The 18,898-nt window shown below is 44.9% G+C and overlaps 1 protein-coding gene across 1 annotated transcript in view; it reads right to left on the bottom strand.

Annotated features, from left to right (window-relative positions):
* TNR (tenascin R) overlaps positions 1-18,019 on the bottom strand; it is a 90,308-nt gene extending 72,289 nt beyond the window's left edge. Inside the window, exons 1-5 of the mRNA XM_055418808.2 lie at positions 17,521-18,019; positions 14,570-15,046; positions 7,774-8,037; positions 4,167-4,282; positions 1,754-1,904 (exon numbers count right to left, since the gene is read on the bottom strand). Of these exons, the coding sequence (XP_055274783.2) occupies positions 1,754-1,904; positions 4,167-4,282; positions 7,774-8,037; positions 14,570-15,046; positions 17,521-18,019 (1,507 nt within the window). The remainder of the gene's footprint in view (positions 1-1,753; positions 1,905-4,166; positions 4,283-7,773; positions 8,038-14,569; positions 15,047-17,520) is intronic.
* Between the last annotated feature and the right edge of the window lie 879 nt (positions 18,020-18,898).

The raw sequence follows: 18,898 nt of genomic DNA, 5'->3' as shown, positions 1-18,898 counted from the left end.
GAGCTTTTCATTTTAATCTTCAGAAAATTCCAAATTTTAAAAAAATACTGCCAATTTTGTCAAAATGTGGTGTAAGTAGAAGCCTAAAGCAGAGTCTGTCTTTTCTAAGCGTGTCAGTGTTTTGGAAGAAAAGCACCATACATCTGTAATGTTCTTCTCTATACTCTTATGTACCATCATCTTCTAGCTTTTTGTTTTCTGCTAATATTTTCTTGGTATCAAATCTCAGAAGTGATTTAGGGACCCTGAAACATTCCAAATCGGAAGAGGAGAATGAACAATTACCTAACCAACTCTTCAGGGTCTAGCATAGCCTTGGGAAGCAAAACTGGGGAAAAACTCTGGCCACTGGAGAGATTCCTACAGAGCATGTTTAGCATTATGGCATAGTTCCTTCTAAAACATATTTGGATTAGTACAGTGGTTTTAAAGCCTTTTTGGGAGGAGGGGGGGTCATATTCTTTTTATAAAAGAAGAAAATCTTACAAGATTGTGCAAAATATAAAACAGATGAAAGTGGAACTGCCTTGGTGGGAAGGTGGGAGGGACATGGGAGTGGGAGTAATAAGAGGCCGGGATCTCTACTTCCTCCTTGCCTTGAGGAGCTGTCATGGAACCCTGGGGCTCTAATGAAGCATAATCTGGTGCCACAATAGTTTTAAACCAATGTTTTCTTGACTGAGCACAAACCTCAGCACCTGAGGCTGTTTAGTTTGGATCCAGTTAACAAAGTATGAATCACTAATCCATAAACATGGGCTCATTATATAGTGTTGTGGTTCCCTTTTCTGGCCAACCTGGCCTTCGCCCTGGACTCATGACTGGTTTTCTTAGGTGTCAGCTTCTGTTTATAAAAAAATAAAGCTCTCCCAATATTCGTCTAACTCAGCCTCTGTTACAGGGAGTGTTGCTTAACCTTTGAGTCTCAGCTCCTCCATCAATATAATGAGAACCAAAAGTGATACCAGAAACTATTTATAACTTTTGAGAAATCCTTGGTTGAGGGCGCACACTCGCATTATATTTGTTAATTTACAGCTTTGAGGTTGAACATCCTTTGTTAGCTAAGGAAACAATAAAGCAAAATGTGATACAGTTAATGACTCAAACATAGAAATATAATGATCTTGCATGAGAGGAATTGTGGAGATGAAATAATAATCTACTTAAGTTGTCACCTTGAACAGTGACCCAACCCACACTTACTGGTTTGGAATGATGTGTTTCCTCCTGCTCTGTCACTTTGAAAGGTGTTCTCTGAGTGTATGTATACACACTGTCATCAACTCAGTGCTAATCACTTTGTGTGCTTTATCTGATTTAATCCTCATGTCATTTCTTTGAAGAAGGTATTATCGTTCATCCTTGTCAAATGGATCGAGGTTTGGGAAGGGTCTTAGGACTTTCTGCACGCCTCACAATAAGCAAGAGTGTATTAGCTCTTGCTGGTTCCAAAGCTCAAGATATTAGGGGCTGACAAATGAAGTCTCTTAATGAGTAAGATCAGAATACAGACACACTGGAGATCTGACCAAAGAATTTTTCATAGAATACTCTCCTGGGTTTCTGGGTTTGCAAGAATAAGGAAGATGTTCACCTAAGCATCTGGTGGAGTAAGCTCCATCTCCAGGCACCAAAATTAATTTCAGCTGTGGGAGAAGTCCTAGCACCCCTTTGTCTCTCTTGATTGAGTCTGCAGTTCTTCCTAAGTGAACCTTGGGTAGTCAGAGGGAGAAAGGTTGGAGGCACTCACCAGTGGAGACGCTGGCCGAGGTAGGGGGGCTCCGGGCTTGCTCTTTCAAAGCCACCACATTGACAATGTATTCCTCCCCAGGCTTTAGTCCCGTCTGGTTGAAGGATGTGACATCACTGGGGAGCTGGGCAATCACCCCTCCTTCATTGTTCTGGTGGGTGGAAGGAAGGAAGAAGCAGAGAAACCAGAAGAGGAAATCAATAGGAGGGGAAAGAATGGGACCCTGATTGTGAGTTAAAGATGAGGAACGCTTCTCTGCCCTCCAGGCTGACAGCTAAGTGTCTGGGGCCAGGAATGGCTCCCAGCAGGCTCGAGAAGAATGCCACCACTCTATGAGGATTTGGCAAAGGGAAAACCAATTTTCAAGAACATTTCTTTGGCTTCCCATGCTTCTACTGAGTTTGCCAATAAAAATTAGTCATGAGGTGATGTAGACATTTTTGCCAAAAATGAAATGTTTGATGCTTACCATCTATCAGATATTTTTTTTGGCATTTATCATGGTGAGCATGCCTTCGGCTATTTAGAAGAGTCTAGTTGTGTGTATGTGTGTAAACATTTTTATGTACATGACAACATATTTCAAACTAAGATGTTCCCAGTTTTTTAATGAGCTGGAGCTATTATTTTGCTGTGTCTGGAGTTTCTCATAGTGTTACACTGGCTGCAAGTCTGTCATTGTCTTGTTTCCCTTTTATCCAGTGACACAACCATGGAGTACAAAGAAGAGGAAAAGGGTGGAACAAAGAATAATACTAAGGAGAGAAGAAAGAGACACACTGGTGAAACAGGAAGTGAAAAAGATCAACATGACGTTGGGTCCAGGGTTTAGTGTCTCTCTGCCCACCTGTCTGTCTGTTGGCCTATTCTTATACATTTTCTCTTTGTGTCTCTGGAAGTGGAGGTGACAAGAGGGCTATTTTTTGTGGCACAGTCCTTTTTTTATAATCTTTGGTCTCTGTTCATGTCACCTGGAGTGACCTATAGGATGTATTTCATTTCCATACTCTTATAAATCAATGTGACAAGTGCCTCCCACTAGCCTTAACCTGCAGATCATACAGTTATTGTATGTGGCTGTATATTTGACCTAGCTACGCCCTGGCTAGTCCCACTCTCATTTGGAATTTACATATTGGATGTAAAACAGGCAATCCTGGCATTGTTTTGTCTTGTCTGAGCAGCAAAGTGGCATGATTCTCTCTGCTCTATTATGAATCCAATCTCCCACCATACTTCTTTGACCATTTTAATGCAGATAAAACATATAAGAAACTGCATATATAGAATATCTACTTAGATGTAGTTAGCTTGGCATGTCATGACTATATCCCCACAAGAGAAGGAGGTATCCTGTCCAGTTCAGGGGACAGAGCTCTGGAATAAGAAGTGGAGACCAGGTTCTTGTTTTAAGCCTGCCACCAACCAGCTGTCTGATATCGTTTAAGTTCACTGAGTCTTATTCTCTATAAACTAAACAAACTAGATGTAAAATGAAGGGTCATTCTCTGTGAATCTGAAAGTCTTTTGTAGTTCCAACAACCCATGCCTCTAAGAATTTTGAAGTAAAAAGAATGGTAAAATCATAGTCTTATTAGCCAAGGATGTGTCATCTGTCATTAAGTCTGATGAATGATTTGAAAAAACGCTCTTTGGTATTGAAAGATGAAGACAAAGGAAAGGAATGTGATTAAACGTTTTATGTATATGTATGTATGTATATATATGTGCCCTCATGAGTGATATAGTTAGGGATCAGTGGCATTAATAACTCCTAGAAAATTAGAACTAGTCAGGCACCTCTGGCAACTTGGAAAAGTTAATTTTCGGATTAATAAAATAAAATACCACTTTGATGAATGGAAAGAAATCTTAAGATCCCTTTCAGCTCAAAATGTTTAAGGAAAATTTTCTCAAGGGGTAGATTATGCATGGTATTTTTGTGTTACATCTCTGACTTTGAGAGGCTGAAACCACATAGGCCGACTTTTGGGGCCTCTGCCTGCACAGAATGAAGCTGTGGATTGACTATGGGACTGATTGGCTTTAGCTTTTCTTGTGTCCTAAGGAGAAGCCCCAGCTTTTTGGAAGTCTAGGTTTTCAGACTCACTGAAGTTGCAGCTTGCTAAAACCTAAAGATTTTGAGCAGAGAGTTGGGCCATGGCTGCTCCCTCATGCTCCTGTCATCCAAGGCCTGGGTACCAGGCTTGGGGCCATTCTTGTTAATCAGTCATTACCACACCTTTGTGAAAGAAATGTTCTGTAGCCAGCCAAGTGCCCCTTTGTGTCCTTAATGGCATGGAGAGAGACAGAGATTGTGTGTGGGGGGTTGGATTTTTGCTGCCCCAATCCTAAGTCGAGGGTGTGGGTATGCCACATCAGGCTGTTTGGCCATCTGACAGGTGGGGGTTACCTTTGGAATGAAGCTGATCTCCCACCCATCGAAGGAGAATGAGAAGGGCTCCCACTGCACCTCCACGGTGGTCTCTGTGACCGTCTTGAATCGGAGCCCTTGAGGCGTGGAGAGATCTGGAACACAGCAATGTGGGTGACGGTGTCATGGCTAGCCCTGGCAGGGGAAGAGAGCATTACCCGGGCTCCCTCCATGCCATGGGTGCCGTGGCGTGTGATGGGCTATCCCAACCTCATTACAGACGCGCTGGGTTCCAGGCAAGGGGTAGTCCCAGGCCACTGTGGTGTTGGCGTTCAGTGTGAGCAAATAGAGGAGTAAACCTAACGAACACCTAATGAATACTTTTTATGCTTTCTATTCCATGATAGGTTGATGTTAACATCCAAAAGTCACATTTCCCTTTCCTTACTAAGGTGTTGAGTCTTGGCATTTAACATAATGCCTTTTTCAGAGAAACCAAACGCCGTCTTTGGAGGCTTTGAGTTTCCGAGAGGTGGTGTGAAGGTTAATGTCACTGTTCCTTCTCACACCCAGGAGAAGGGGGTGCAGACAGAATTAGTGAAAGGCGTGGAGCAAGCCGACTTCAGAATAGACACTGGAACGCTTTTCTCCATCATGTGATGTGCACTAAGAATATCTTGTTTAGCTCAAATCACCACCTCTAGGATGGCCTGAAATTTCCATTTTGTATCGCAAAATGTGTAGCCAAGCCAAGCAAGGGTGTAAATAAGGGACGGTAACAGATACTGGGGTTTCTGCTTTCACTCCACGAGTTCCTGCTTTTCTTTCTCCAGCTGTTGCTTGGTTCTCTCTTCCCTCTCTCCCTCACTCACCTTCACCTCAATCTCGTTTTTAGTTCCTCTCCGAATTCCCTGGTTTTCCACTCCCCACACCCTTCCAGCCCTCCCGCCCCCAAACACACACATGCACACACAGGTGGAAGTAGGCTGGTCCTAATGGAGTTCCAATTACCAGCCCTGAAATACGACAGCACGACTTTTCTCACTTCTCCAGGGAGCCTGATCCCATTTTAGCTGCGCCTCTCCTGGGACTTTCCCATTGGAAGACTGACAGATTCTCATCCTTCCTGTTGGGAAGCTTCCTCAGGCTTCTTGGTGAAAGGCAGGGCGGCTCCTGGACCCATTTGAAGGTGTGTCAGGTGAGTTTACATGATTCTGTCCTTGTCACCTGGGAGCTTGCCTGAGGGGATGCCCTGAATTGGCAGAATAAACGCCACGGGAGATGGAAACCTCACCACGGTGCGTGATGCACGTGGATCAGAGCAGAGAGGCCTGGGAGTCCGGCCAGGCTCTCGCTGTGGTGACTCATCCCAGAGCAAGGTGGGGAAAGCAGCAGATGGTGACCTGCCTCTCTACGCGATCACTGCAGATATTTTAAACTGGTTCTCAGGCACCAGAGGAATTGAAGAAAGAAAAAAAAAGGTCAGATATAAACAGAGATAATTATAGGCATATTAAAAAAAAGTCAGCATTCAGAGGTGGGAGTCCAATATTCTAATAGGATCTTTGTCACCTGAGAAGCAAGGGAACAAAATGACTTCTTAAATCCTTTCCCCTCTGCTTGCCCTATGCTTGCAGCACAACTCAAGACCTTGGCCTCCACAAAGCCTTCCAAGCCAACTTTCTACTTTGTGCGTTGTGCTCAGTTGCTTCAGTTGTGTCTGACTCTTTGATCCTATGGACTGTAGCCCTCCATGGAATTTTCCAGGCAAGAATACTGGAGTGGGTTGCCATGAGCTCCTCCAGGGGATCTTCCTGACCCAGGGTTCCAGCCCCCATCTCTTATGTCTCCTGCATTGATAGGTGAGTTCTTAACCATCAGCACAACCTTCCTACTTCAACCTCTTCTTATTCTGAACTTTCTTGGCATTTGTTACCCAAATACCATCTTGTCATTTGAGACTTACACCAAATGGGCTTGGATTGCTCATCCCATATTTGGTGATAAGTCTCATTTACCAACCCAGGGGCTGATATTTCACGGTCACATTTTGTTCTGGTTTCCCGCCACTACTAAAATCTCTGTGTGATGCAATAAAAAAAAAGTAAGTATCTGGTCTTTGTCCTGACACAACAGCTCCTAAAACCCTAGGAATCCCCAGAGGGAAAAGAGTATCGTTTGTGTGATTATGAGATAACTGGTAGCCTGGGCCTCCTAGATAGCTGGTTTGAAGAAAAACCCAGGAGTGACTTAGAGAGAGGGTTGGAACTCCTGCCCCCAACCTCCAGTGAGGGGAAAGGGCTGACTTGAGTTAATAACCAATGGCTAGGGGTTTTACCAATCATGCCTGCATAATGAAACCTCTATAAAGGCCCTAAGCAATGGGGTTCCGAGAGCTTCTGGGTTGGTGAACACATGGAGTTACTGAGAGTTACTGTGCAGAGAGTACATGGAAACCCTACACAACATACTTTGCCCTATGTGTATCTTCCATTTGGCTGTTCTTGACTTGCATCCTTTCTAAGAAAGTGGTTATAAAGAGCAAAGTGCTTTCTTGAGCTCTGTGAGTTCTAAGGAATCACCAAAATTAAGGAGGGGTTGTGGGAACCCCTTAAATGTAGAGTTGCCTATTGAGAAGACCCGTGACAAACTGGGACTTGTGGCTGAAAACCGATGTGGAAGCAGCTCTGAGAGACTGAGGTTTTTAGCTTGTCAAATCTGATGCTAACTCCAGGTGGATAGATACTGAGTTCAATTGAATTGTACAATGCCCAGCTGGCACTTGAGAGCTGGAGAAGTGGGGTTGGAAAGACAGTTGAAGAATTCCGAGGTATATAAAGAAAACTAAATAACAGCCCCTCCCCATCTCTTTCTTATTCTGCTCTTTGATGTAATTAATGTTAATAGTTGGTATGCAATCTTTTAAAATGCTTCTGTTCTTAAACAGGCATACAAAGTATAGATACATACCTATAGTAGTTTCTCTGTTATAAATAAAAAAGAGAAACTTCCATTTCTCATAGAAAAGGGTTTAGCATACTCTCTGTTTCTCTTTTGCCCGCTGAATCTTCCTAAATGATGCTTTAGAGATTCAGTGTTTATAATCGAAATGGACCATCAGGGTATTTTACTAAACAAAAGATTACGAAGACATAATGCCACCTCTCTCTGAGGAGAAGTGGGTGTTTTCAGTTGTGGTTTTAAATAAGATTTTTTTCCCACTGTGCTATACACTTGCCATCTGTGATATACCATTTAGCACTTGCTTATTATATGTCCTATTTCATATCTGCTGGTTTTGAATCTCTAACTAGATTCAAAGTCTGTGTAAGTCTTATACTTTCCTTGACTTCTAATCAGACTCAAGCTTATAACAAGTCAAAACTCAACAATTAAAGTACTTTTTGTCCTTTTGGCTCTATAATAGATAGGGGCTGTCTGGGATGTGGAAACTCTGCTCTTTTGGAAGTGTCTTTTTAATGATGTGCCCTTTCCTAAGTGGGTCACATCAGAAGCCCTTCCCCTTGAGAGCAATGATAACTGCAGGCATCCCTGAAGAATTAAGAAAAGATACTACCATCATGAATGCCCATGATCTCATGTAGGGGAAAAGAAAGATGAAGCAGGAGGGGAAAATGGTACGTACGGGTGGCCACCTTGGCAGTGATGGGAAGGCTGAGGATGTTGCTAATGACAGCATAGACGCTGATGTTGTAGGTGAGACCTGGCTCCAGCTCTGAGATGGTGACGCCACTCCAATCTCCAGGCACCCGCTGCTGGAGCTGGAGGCCCCCCAGGGCCATCGGCTGGTAAGAGATCACATATTCCGTCACTGCCATCGGCCCGTCCCATTCCAGTTCAATGGACCTGTCGCTGATACCAGCCACTCGCAAGTCCTCTGGAGGGGCAACTACCAGGAGGCAATACACAGATAGCATGAGCTCAGAGGTCTGCCTTCCCCACGCTGGACTCAACTTCCTTCCTCACCTCTCACCCCACATGCCCTGTCTGTACGTTCTCAGCTCACTGACTTGGAGTGATCGGTAAGTCCCTTGGCAGGCAGGTTCTTGTCTTTTCTGTGCTCAGTACTCTCATCTCTAGAGGGCCCTGAGTTAGCGGTGGGCTGGATCCTGCTCCTACTGGCTTGGAAAAGTTAGTTGTCAAATTTTGCAAGACATTTTAAAATAGTCATTGTGAAAGATTAAATTCTCTAAACTTAGATAATTATCTTAAGAACAAAAGTAATAAATACTCCAGACTCATCACTGGCAAATGATTTCACTACATTTTGCTATTATCTGTGCCCTTAAGGCAATTTACCTGTGTTGTATCTCTTTGGTAGAAATAGTGCATGCATGCTCAGATGCTAAGTTGTGTCCAACTCTTTGCGATCCCACAGACTGTAGCCAAGCAGGCTCCTCTGCCCATGGGACTTCCAGGCAACAGTACTGGAGCAGGTTGCTATTTCCTCCTCCAAGAGATCTTCCTAACCCAGGGATTGAACCCATGTCTCCTGCATTACAGGCGGGTTCTTTACCACTGAGCCACTGGGGAAGAAATATTTGGCCACAAAGTTTGTTCGGGTTTTCCATAAAATGGATGGAAAACCCAAATGAATTTTTTTGGCCAACCCAGTACTATTTGATTGTGTTCTAGTGCATAGCTGTTTCCAACTCAATGTTTAGTGACTTCACGCTGGTAGTTTGAAACTAGCCATAGAGGGAGTATTTATACCATGGGAGCTGGCAAATGCTACAAAGTGGGGCTTGTTACTTTTTCCCTCAGAAAGCTAGTTGTTAGATATTTAACAGCATACGTTGGCTAATATTTTTGGTGGTTTAATAAATTATTGTTATCAGATTACTCTGGAAATGTAACTTGTGTTACACAAATTTTTATTAACCTTGATATAGGGGATGATGACAAAGGAGCATTCCTGTTCTACTTCTCAGAGTATTCAGTAGCCTTTCATGTATGGGTCCCTTGGGAAGTGAAGATTCAGTGGTAGTGGGGGTATTAAATAATTGAAACTTTAAGACCAATTAGGAAGTTAATACCAGTGTGCCTGTAATTGGACCTGCGCGTAGATGAAATCAAAGATCAGGCCAGTATTTAAATAGTCATAATTAACTTATAAATTTATGTGTAGTGGAGGCTTTGGTTAGCTTAAGTGTTGTCACTGGTGTTGAGTTTTCTGAGAATTCTCATTCTTTCCCCTTTACATGAGCAGAGGACTGAGGACTGCTAGTCATGGGGCCATGTAGTGGGAAGTGCCTGCTCTCTCTATGGTACTCAACCTCAAATCCTCATCAGAGGCAGAAATGAAGACTCATATGATGGGCATTAGGAGCATATATTTGCAGTATTGGGCATTTGCTTCAGGAACTATTCATGGTTTGAAACAGTCTAGATAGCAGAACTTCTTGTGATTAAAGAAGTCATATGTTGACCAAAACAAACAAACAAAATTAACAATTTATATAGCTAGATTTATGTAAATGAAATTTAAATAAAGCTTCAAATAACTTGTAAGCTTGTATCGTTTCTAACTCTGACATGATTCAGTTCAGTTCAGTCACTCAGTCGTGTCCGACTCTTTGCATCCCCATGAATCACAGCACGCCAGGCCTCCCTGTCCATCACCAACTCCTGGAGTTCACTCAAACTCATGTCCATCAAGTCGGTGATGCCATCCAGCCATCTCATTCTCTGTCGTACCCTTCTCCTGACATGATTAGAGCTTTGAATTCCACTAAGATCTTTGGGTTAGTCTGTATAATGCATTCCGAATGACTCTTGGACCAAAGAAGGAACAGTTGATATATAGAACCAACAGTATTTTGCATGATTATATTAATTACTCATGATGCGCCAAGCACTAGGCTAAACATTCTGACATGGATTTTCTCATCTCATCCTCTCACCAACACTATGGGATCAGTATTATTTTTACCCCTGTTTTACAGAGAAGAAAACTGGGTCACACAATCAGCGAATACAGAAGCTAGGATTTGAACCCAGGTGTGATGATTTTAGAAATTCTAAGCCAGTGTGCGATACAACTTACATTTGCACAGCATCTCGGTCTATAAAACACCATCTAACTAGAATTAAAAAAAATTATTTAATAGCAGCTCTATGAGGCATATTGGGAAGATATAATTATTCCAACTTTACAAATGGAGAAACAGACCCGGGCAGAAGGACTTGCCAAAAGTAAGGGAGTTGGGTCATAGCTGAACCGATCATCAAGCGGAGGTCTTCTACACTTGGTCTACACTCTTTTACCCTGGATGTTCTTCCCCCTACAATTTGTAGGATGGGTTATGGATTATGCCAGATGCTTGCTTTCATTTGTACAGAGCCTCAAAAATAAAGTACATCAGCAAATAATTCAGACTGTCTTTTAGGATGGAAATTTCAGACTGGTGCTTATCCTCGTGGTCAGAAACTTCTTTTAAGAAGGATTCTCCAGTGCCTGCCTTTTGTGATTCAACACATTAAATCCAAGTTTCCAGTGTGGGACTCCTCCTGTCATGGTGACAGAAATGGCCATTCCAAATTTCATCACCAACAATTCTTAGGGCCTTCGGAACAAGTTGGTGAATTCATTTTTTGTTCCTTTCTCCAGAAAATAAAACTAATTATGACAATAGAGAATGATCCAAACAGCAATTTGGGGATTTTAAAGTTAAAAAGACTGCAGAAGGATTTTCTCATCTTGACAACTTAGCTTGGCAAATTTTTTATCTTGAGACCTGAGCCTGGGTGGTGGGAAAAACAACTTTCATGTCTGATGAGAAAGAAGCAATAATGTCCACGGTGGAAGAAGCATTCTTGAGAGCAGTGTCTCAGCAGAAGAGACCACTCACCCTATAATTTAGCAGACGCTGTATACACTGGGTGTCAATAATTCTTATAAAATTAAATGATATTGAACTAGAAAGCAAACTATAAAAGAGCCGTATGCCTTGATTCAAGGAATTTAGTGGGGCTGATGCAAAGTATTCTTTTATTTATTTATTTTTGGCTGCATTCGGTCTTCTTTGCTGCATGAAGGCTTTCTCTAGTTGCTGTGAACGGGCGCTACTCTTTGTTGCAGTGTGCAGGCTTCTCATTGCGATGGCCTCCCTTGTTGCAGAGCACGGGCTCTAGGCACATGGGCTTCAGTAATTGTGGCACACTGGCTTAGTTGCCCCACGGCATATGGAATCTTCCCAGAACAGGGATCACACCCGTATCCCCTGCATTGGCAAGCAGATTCTTAACCACTGGACCACAAGGGAAACCACACAAAGCATTCTTAGTCTTGCTTTCTTTGGGGCTCCATCTTGGAAACTTGTGGATGAGCAGGCAGTTAAAAAGAATTAACTGTAGCTTGAGGAACTGGAGTTGCTTATCTGCAAAGATGCCATGCTGTTTAGTTTTTAGATCTGGCATCAATTTTGCATATATGCAATGAGAGCAGTTGGAATTAGTTCCATGAAGTGTCTTGCTCAGAGGAGCGAGTGAGGTCGAGTGCCAAAGTTCGGACTGGCTGCAGTGCTGGCCGACATAGAGGCTGATGGTGATGAATCTCTGCTCGTCTGACCGAAGTCCAAGGAATGGCTTTCTGGATTGTTTCAAGCCCCAACTCCGATGGTTCTTTCACCCTGCTTCTTCACAGGGACTTGTGACCAGTTCACTGGCCACCTCCCACACTAACCTCCTTCACTGGGGGCACATGTGGACAAATGGTTGAACGAGCACCCCTATCCTGTCTCCAACACTTAATATTTTTTTATCACCTGACAGAGCTCAGCTTTCATATCAAAAGACTATTTCTTTATGCTTGTGGCTTTTACCATTTTTATTTTCTAATTCCACTCTAGTTAGCGTCCTAGGGAGGATTAAAGAGTGCTAGAAGTTGGTAGGAGACCAGGGTTCTTATTCTTGTTCTGCCATTAATTAGCTGTCTGGCTCTGGAAAAATCTTCCTGTCTCCCAGGGCTGCTGCTTTTTCAGTTTGTAAAATGAGAAGCCCCGAGTAGCTTCTTTCTAAGGCCTGGTTTAAGTGTTCATATTCTTTTTGTTGTTATTGTTCTATTGTCTTTATCCGGCCAGAGAATAGAGGCAGAAAGGTTGAGATCTGGTCTCATGGCCCACTGTGAGAAAGATCAAGGCTGGGAGTCAGATAGAGTGGTCTTGTCAACTCTATTCAATTGCATTCAAGCTCTAGCAGCCTAAGGGACCTCAGAATGAAATCCACAGAATGGGCCTCCATTCTCCATGCCCTTGACAGCGAGAAAGGAAAGTCAGGGTGTGTGTTGTGGCTCTCCTCGGTTTCACCTTCCCCACTCTCCTCTCTCCTCTCCTTCCTGCTGTTGGTGAGACGAATAGTAATGCTGGAGTGTGTGCATCTGGCCAGAAATGTCAAACAGTGGGTAAACAGCCCCTCTCCTGGAGCCTTCTCGCCAAGAGCAGGCGAAGTAGCACTTTAGGTAATGACCTAGATACTTCTCTGGAAGAGACCCATGGCATTTGGTTTAAAAGACAAGCATTGAGAGCAGCACCTCCAGCAATGAGTGGTCGCTCTATGGTTGCTATGGAAACAGATGGAAATTATGCAACTGTCCCTCCTCACGTGCTTTGGGAGCCTATAAAGTAATTTATCTGGTTGTCCAAAAGTCTTCCTCAATCAAACAGCACAGAGGTAACATGTTGGAGGTAATATGTGGCTCATGCATTGAGTTCAGCCTAGTTGTAGTTACTCTAGCAGCTGCTGAGTCTTCCCCACATGACCAGAAGGGTCATCTCCAGCTCCGTTTGTACCCTGGATCAGATTAAGGTTCTATTTGTAAATGAACCCACCCTGTGGAAAAGGGGGGTCAGGAAGAACATGACAGGTATGCACAACCCAACAGTGATCAATTTTATTAAGAAGAATGTGAACTATACAGTAGCCACACATAGAGAAGGGCCCAAAAGAACCCTTAGCATCCTCTGATGGGGCCTCATAGAGCCTTGTCCTGTGAGTGAGAACTGGGATCATGCTTCAACTTCCCCTTTGCAGCAATTACTTAGTGACCTTGGGTTTGTAAATGATGCAGCTTAGTTTCTGCTTGAATTTTCCTTCTGAACAATTGGTATAATGACTATATTTTCAGAAAGATATTCAGTAAACAAAAGTAGGAGGCTACATGAAAGCACTGACTATGGAAAATATGGAGAAACATTTTTTTCCTAAGCAGTGAACTGTTGTTTTTTCTTTACCTTGTTGCATTCGTCTTTCAGAAGAAATTTAAGTTGCAGGTGCAGAAGACTTGTCTGACTGCTCTGGTATGTAGGTGGGAATCACTGCTGATGCTCAAGAATAAAAGTCTGGCCTCCCAGAATCTCCCCCTTAAACTGAGGTCAGAAATCTGATCAGAAAAATTCCTAGAATCAACTCATCAGAAGATTTAATAATGTCTGTTTCTTGTTAGTTTTTATTTTAAATCTTCCCAATGAGCCCTCTGAGCCGACTGTTACAGATTATATTATGAATGAGAGGGGTGAAGATCAATCACTCAATCTGTGTTGTTTAAAATACAAATTTATCAGTGACAGTCCCTCATTTAGAAGATGATGAGCAGTCACAATGAGATAATGAAAATAATCTGATTTTAGGCAAAAGAAAATGATCTCCAAGGAGATATTGGTATGTTCTCACTGATTGACTCGGGGCCTCCTTTCGGGACATCACCCTTGTGTTGGTTTTCATGATGTAGACACATGTGGGGTTGATTCCACATGTCCTCTGGAACAAACTGAGTCATAGCCTTTTAGTTAGACTGTGAGTTCTTGCTTAATGGAGGTCTTTAGTAATTTATTTCTGTTTTACATGTAATTCCTTGCCTATAAATACTTTTATCCATGTGGATTCTAGATCATTTCATAAATTAATAACACTTTGCCATATGGAAGCTCCCAAAACAAGCAGAGTGCCCAGTGAATCTGATTATCACAGACAATGCCCCATCTCATGCCCTAGCATTGTGAAAGGAGTGTCCTCAGAATATGGCAACAGGAAAGGGGAATATTTCAGAGCGGGTGGGGCTCTGGGAAGTCCGCTGAGTTAGAGAGGGGTCCCTTGCCTAAGGGGTCCCTTGACTCTCTGCTTTCTTCCATCTCAAGGACAGTGAAATGCTGTCTCCATTATTACCATTGACTTTGTTCCAGCCTTGGGGTAAGATTCAACTTTCATCCCAAACTTGACCTTTTCTGGTTTCCACTCTTCTCCCCTTAAACCCGTGTTGTCAATTGTGATCGACTCAAGACATCACCTCTCTCGGAAAGCAGAGGAGCAGGACCCATTTGAAAATTCTTTGGCCTAAATTCATTTTCCCTCCCATCTCTCTTCCCACCTCTGGTTAGCTGGCTGGACCGCCCTTGCCAACGGCCCCGCGGAGCCCGCCTCCCTACCTGCCGAGCAGTCAGGGCCCTGGTAGCCCTCTTCACAGAGGCACAGCCCCTCCTGGCAGTGTCCTCGGCCGCTGCAGGCGTTCGGACACCGCCGCTGGCCGCAGTCCTCACCGACGTAGCCCTCCTGGCACAGGCAGGTGCCGTTGGCACAGGTCCCCTTCCCCGAACAGTCCCCGGGGCACCGCAGCTCGCTGCAGTCCTCGCCCGTGTAGGCCTCTTCGCAGACGCACTCCCCGTCCACGCACAGCCCCCGGGAGCTGCAGTCCATCGGGCACCGGAGCTCCGAGCAGTCATCCCCGCTGTACTCGCTGTCACAGATGCACTGGCCGTCCACACACACACCCCGACTGGAGCAGCCCAGGGGGCAGTAGGGCTCCGAGCAGTTCTTGCCAAACCAGCCTTGATCGCAGACGCAGCCACAGGACTCGAGGCTAAAGTTGCCATGGCCACTGCAGTGAGGGATATAGTCCAGTTGTCCTGGAATGGCCAAGGAGAAGGTCAAAGGGCAGCTGTGGAACTTCCTGGCAGTGGGGTACGGGGAGGGGGGACAGGCTGAGACCTCGGCTTGCTCACTGACCAGATTTGTGTGTCTGAGAGGGAAGCTCAAGCTAGCTTGGCACGTCAACAGCTTCATGAATCTTTTACCTAATGTGGTTTGTGTGTGTCTGGCATAGTGTTGAGGGTGAGGACGAGTGAGATTGGGTTCCTTGTCCTTTAGGAGCTCACCTGCAGTGTGTCTTGACTTGGGTTCCCTAGTGACTAATTGGGAGGTGCTCCCAGGAAAATACTGGTTGGAGAGAAGGGGAGACCAGGGAGGGAGGAGCCCAAACCAAGCATATTATCAGGCAAAGTCCCAGGGAGGGTGACTTGGGTTCAGTCCTGCAGGGGATCTTCTGGCCACAGGGCAAGCCACACCTCAACTGGGATGAAGGTTGTCCCTGGAGGGTGTCAATTCTCAGGCTCGTCTGTCCTCTACCTGGGGCAGGTCAAAGAGGTCCTCAGAGCCTGGGGGCAGTCCCTGACCAACACACCCAGGTGCTGGCGCTGGGGACTGAAGGGGACTGAAGGGGGCCAAGGGGATGGAGGCTGAGTATCAGGCCTGTGAGGCAGGTCAAGGCCACATGTGTTGCAGATGCATCCTATCCCTCTCCTTCCCGCCATCTAACTAACTGCTCGTCCTTCACCGCTCGGCTCCAGGGTCACTTCAAAGGTTTCCCAGAACCTGTCTCATCTGTGACTGTTTGCTGTGATCTTTTTAGGATTCTATGCGTATCTCCTGCCCCAGCCTTTATCATGCAATAGCTGGAGTGGTTAATTTATCTGTCCAGCATGAATCAGACAAACTTATTAAATGAGCACCATAGCAGTACCTGCTTGGCATCCTTTTCGACACTTGGCCTTGGGGATAGGAAGTCAAGTAAGTTATGTCCTTGTTTAATTTTGCCACTTCATTCACCCCCTCCTCCCATGGCCCGAAAGGATACCATACTGACATTGGTTAATATAAATCTTCCTTATAGATCGTTTCACATCTTCCAGGGAACCCAGTGGGAAGCTGGTTTAAAAAACAAAAAAAATCCCACTTATAGAAGCTACCAGCTTCCCAGGCATCAAAAACCCATGTCCATGGACATCTGCATTTTCCCTGTATTTCCCAACTCTACTGAAAAGGTGAACTCACTGAGAGTCTGAACACCTGGACTTTTTCCTCTCGGTTTCAGATTGTTTATAGTTTTGGTTATAAGGAGGAAGAGGTGAGAAAACCCAAGAGATATTTCTGTTCTTAAAGACTAACCCCAGTCTTGGTGTCTCAGAATGAATGTGTTGGACATCTCTCTGGACATGTGGGCCATTTCTCCCTGTTAAAATGCCATTCCTGACACCTCTTTCATCCTTGGGCAAGGCTTGAGATTTTAGACCCTAGAGAGGTAAAAGCTTGAACCCAAGATAGTAAGACACAGTCCTTTTCTCATTACAGACGGAATCAAATGGGTAGAAGGTACTGTTTTGGGTGAGAGAAGCTGGACACAAAGGGGACACACTTTCTGCTCACTGGGGATCTGCTGATAATAGCTACTGAGTGTGAAGTGCCTACTAGAGGCCGGGCTTTCATCTGAGTAGAGGTTTTTATATTTAATAACTCCTTGTTGTTTCTAGTCTGTCGAGGGGGAAAGGAACGCATGGGTTAAGCAACCTGTTCAAGTCACAGGCTAGCAAATAGCAGAGACAGGACATGAAGTCAGGAAGTCTGGCCCTGAAGATGAGCTGACTCCTCCCAGAGAGGTCAAAAGAGTCATTCATAAGTGTTAGTAGTTAGGATGTGGGTGAGGCTAGATATCCCAGTTCCGGATACTCAGCCTTTGGTTGGGAGAGGGTTGTAATAAGCTCTGTGGGTGGGTGTGCACGCATATGTATGCACAGCCACGTGTTTTGGTTGGGGGGGCAGGGGCTGAAACTTCCAGCTTGCCAGAGAAGATGGGGCCAGGTCCTCTGAGGCTTTAATGACTGTAATTTTCTCAGACGGGAGAAAGGCTGAGATGGAGTGAACAGAGCGCCTGCATTCTCTAGTACCTCTGGTTAACACGGATAGATATCAATTCAACAGCCTGTGAAAACCAAAGATGAATGAAGACAGACATCAAATTCCCTGCTCGCCACAGCAGTTGCTGTGCTGAACCGATGTACCATTCCCTGACTCATCCCCCCCAAATTAGGTTAATGTATTTCAGACTGGCTAAGCGCTGTAGAGTCCCAGTGCCAAAACCCCTGGGAAAGGACCACACTTAGAGGCGTATTAACAGAGAGCTACAGACGAGGGCACTTTTTTCCCCCTCTGTGTGAAGAAGTGCCAGATTTCTCAGGCACTGGTGTCATCACCCAGATTCCCGCTCCCCATCTGCTCAGCACCCTCCCTCTCCTCCGGAGACTGGCTGTAAGCTCCAGAACTCTACCTGTGGCTGCACTCTCTGGGCAGCAGTTGCTGGTGCATTGGTCCCGCAGCACTGACACCTCCCTCTCCAGCATCTCAATCCGGCTCAGCAGCTCCTGTAGCACCTGGGCCGAGCTGGCACACGGGCAGGCCTTCTTGGGGAGGTTGATCCTGTGCGTGAAGGTGACCTGGCTCTCGTGATCCGAGGTCTGGCCCGTGTACTCTGTCAGCACCTCGTCTTCGGGGCTCACCTCATGCTCGGCTGAGGCCTCCAGCCCTGAGGAACAGAGGCTGTCCAGGGGCACGTTGATGTTATACACATGGTTGAAGACCACCGGCTGCTCCTTGCCGGATGCATTGTAGCTGGCAGTGCCTCCTTCTTCCTCCACCGCTGGTCTCTGGACCCTTTCCATGGTGACCTCCAGCTGACACTCTGAGGGCTTGAGCAAGGAGCCCAGAAGGATCAGGTTGACGCCAATGAGCACGTTCTTCAAGATCACTGTCTCCCCGTCTGCCCCCATCCTCTCAGTAGAGCTCCGGGTTCAAGACTAGCCTGCAGCAGAAAGCATGGAATATGCAAGAGAAACCAGGGGATGAACGAGATGGCCTCTGAGACCTGCACCTGGGCACAGTGCAGTGTATAGTCCTACAAAACTAAAGGATAGCAGTGAAGATTTTTAAGGGGATATTTGGGAAGTGACTACCAGAGTCATGAAAGCCCAGGGCTTTTTGTCCTCTAGTGAAATCCCTGAGAATGGACACTGCTTCTGCAGAAAGGCATTTTGATTTTCCAAAATGTTTATCTAGAATGCATGAGTCTGGCCCCTCATCGGGCAGCTGGTTCCAACAAAGAGGACCCGCAAGGACTCAGGACAGGGGCTCTGTGGATAGGAGAACTCAGAGCTTCATTTCACTTCTGGGTGAGAATTAGGATGCTGGGTACCGTGAAGACTTAGGCATAGCTTCATATTTCCCCAGATGTGTATTAGGATGGGGCCCCGCCAGCCACTTCAAAATAACTTATAAACTCAAATACAAGTTGACTTTAGAATAACCAAGCAGGCAGATAATATAGTTCCAGGTAATTGTGGTTGTTAATAATCCTTGGGTACATTTGTGATTATCTGGAACTGTGTAAGCTGAACTTTCTTTTAATCTTCTCATTAGTACAGTCCCAGTACTTTGTGACCGCAGGGTGCCTTTCTTCCGAGGTCCTGTTTGAATTGTTAAAATAATGAATTAGCTCCTCTGCTGGTTACCTAGTCACCAAGAACCAGGAAGCATGATAAATTTACTATGATGCAAATCAGTTTTACAGAAATTATATTTCTTTTGTACTCCCTGTGTAACAGAGAAAAGAGGCTTACAGACTTTGGTTCTAAAGGTAACGTTAGAGCTAA

Source organism: Moschus berezovskii, chromosome 17, assembly GCF_049115385.1.
Source record: "Moschus berezovskii isolate FMDL1 chromosome 17, NW_MosBer_1.0, whole genome shotgun sequence".
Taxonomy (NCBI): Eukaryota; Metazoa; Chordata; class Mammalia; order Artiodactyla; family Moschidae; genus Moschus; species Moschus berezovskii.
The sequence above is the reverse complement of the archived record's forward strand: the minus strand, read 5'-3'. Positions and strand labels throughout refer to the sequence as shown.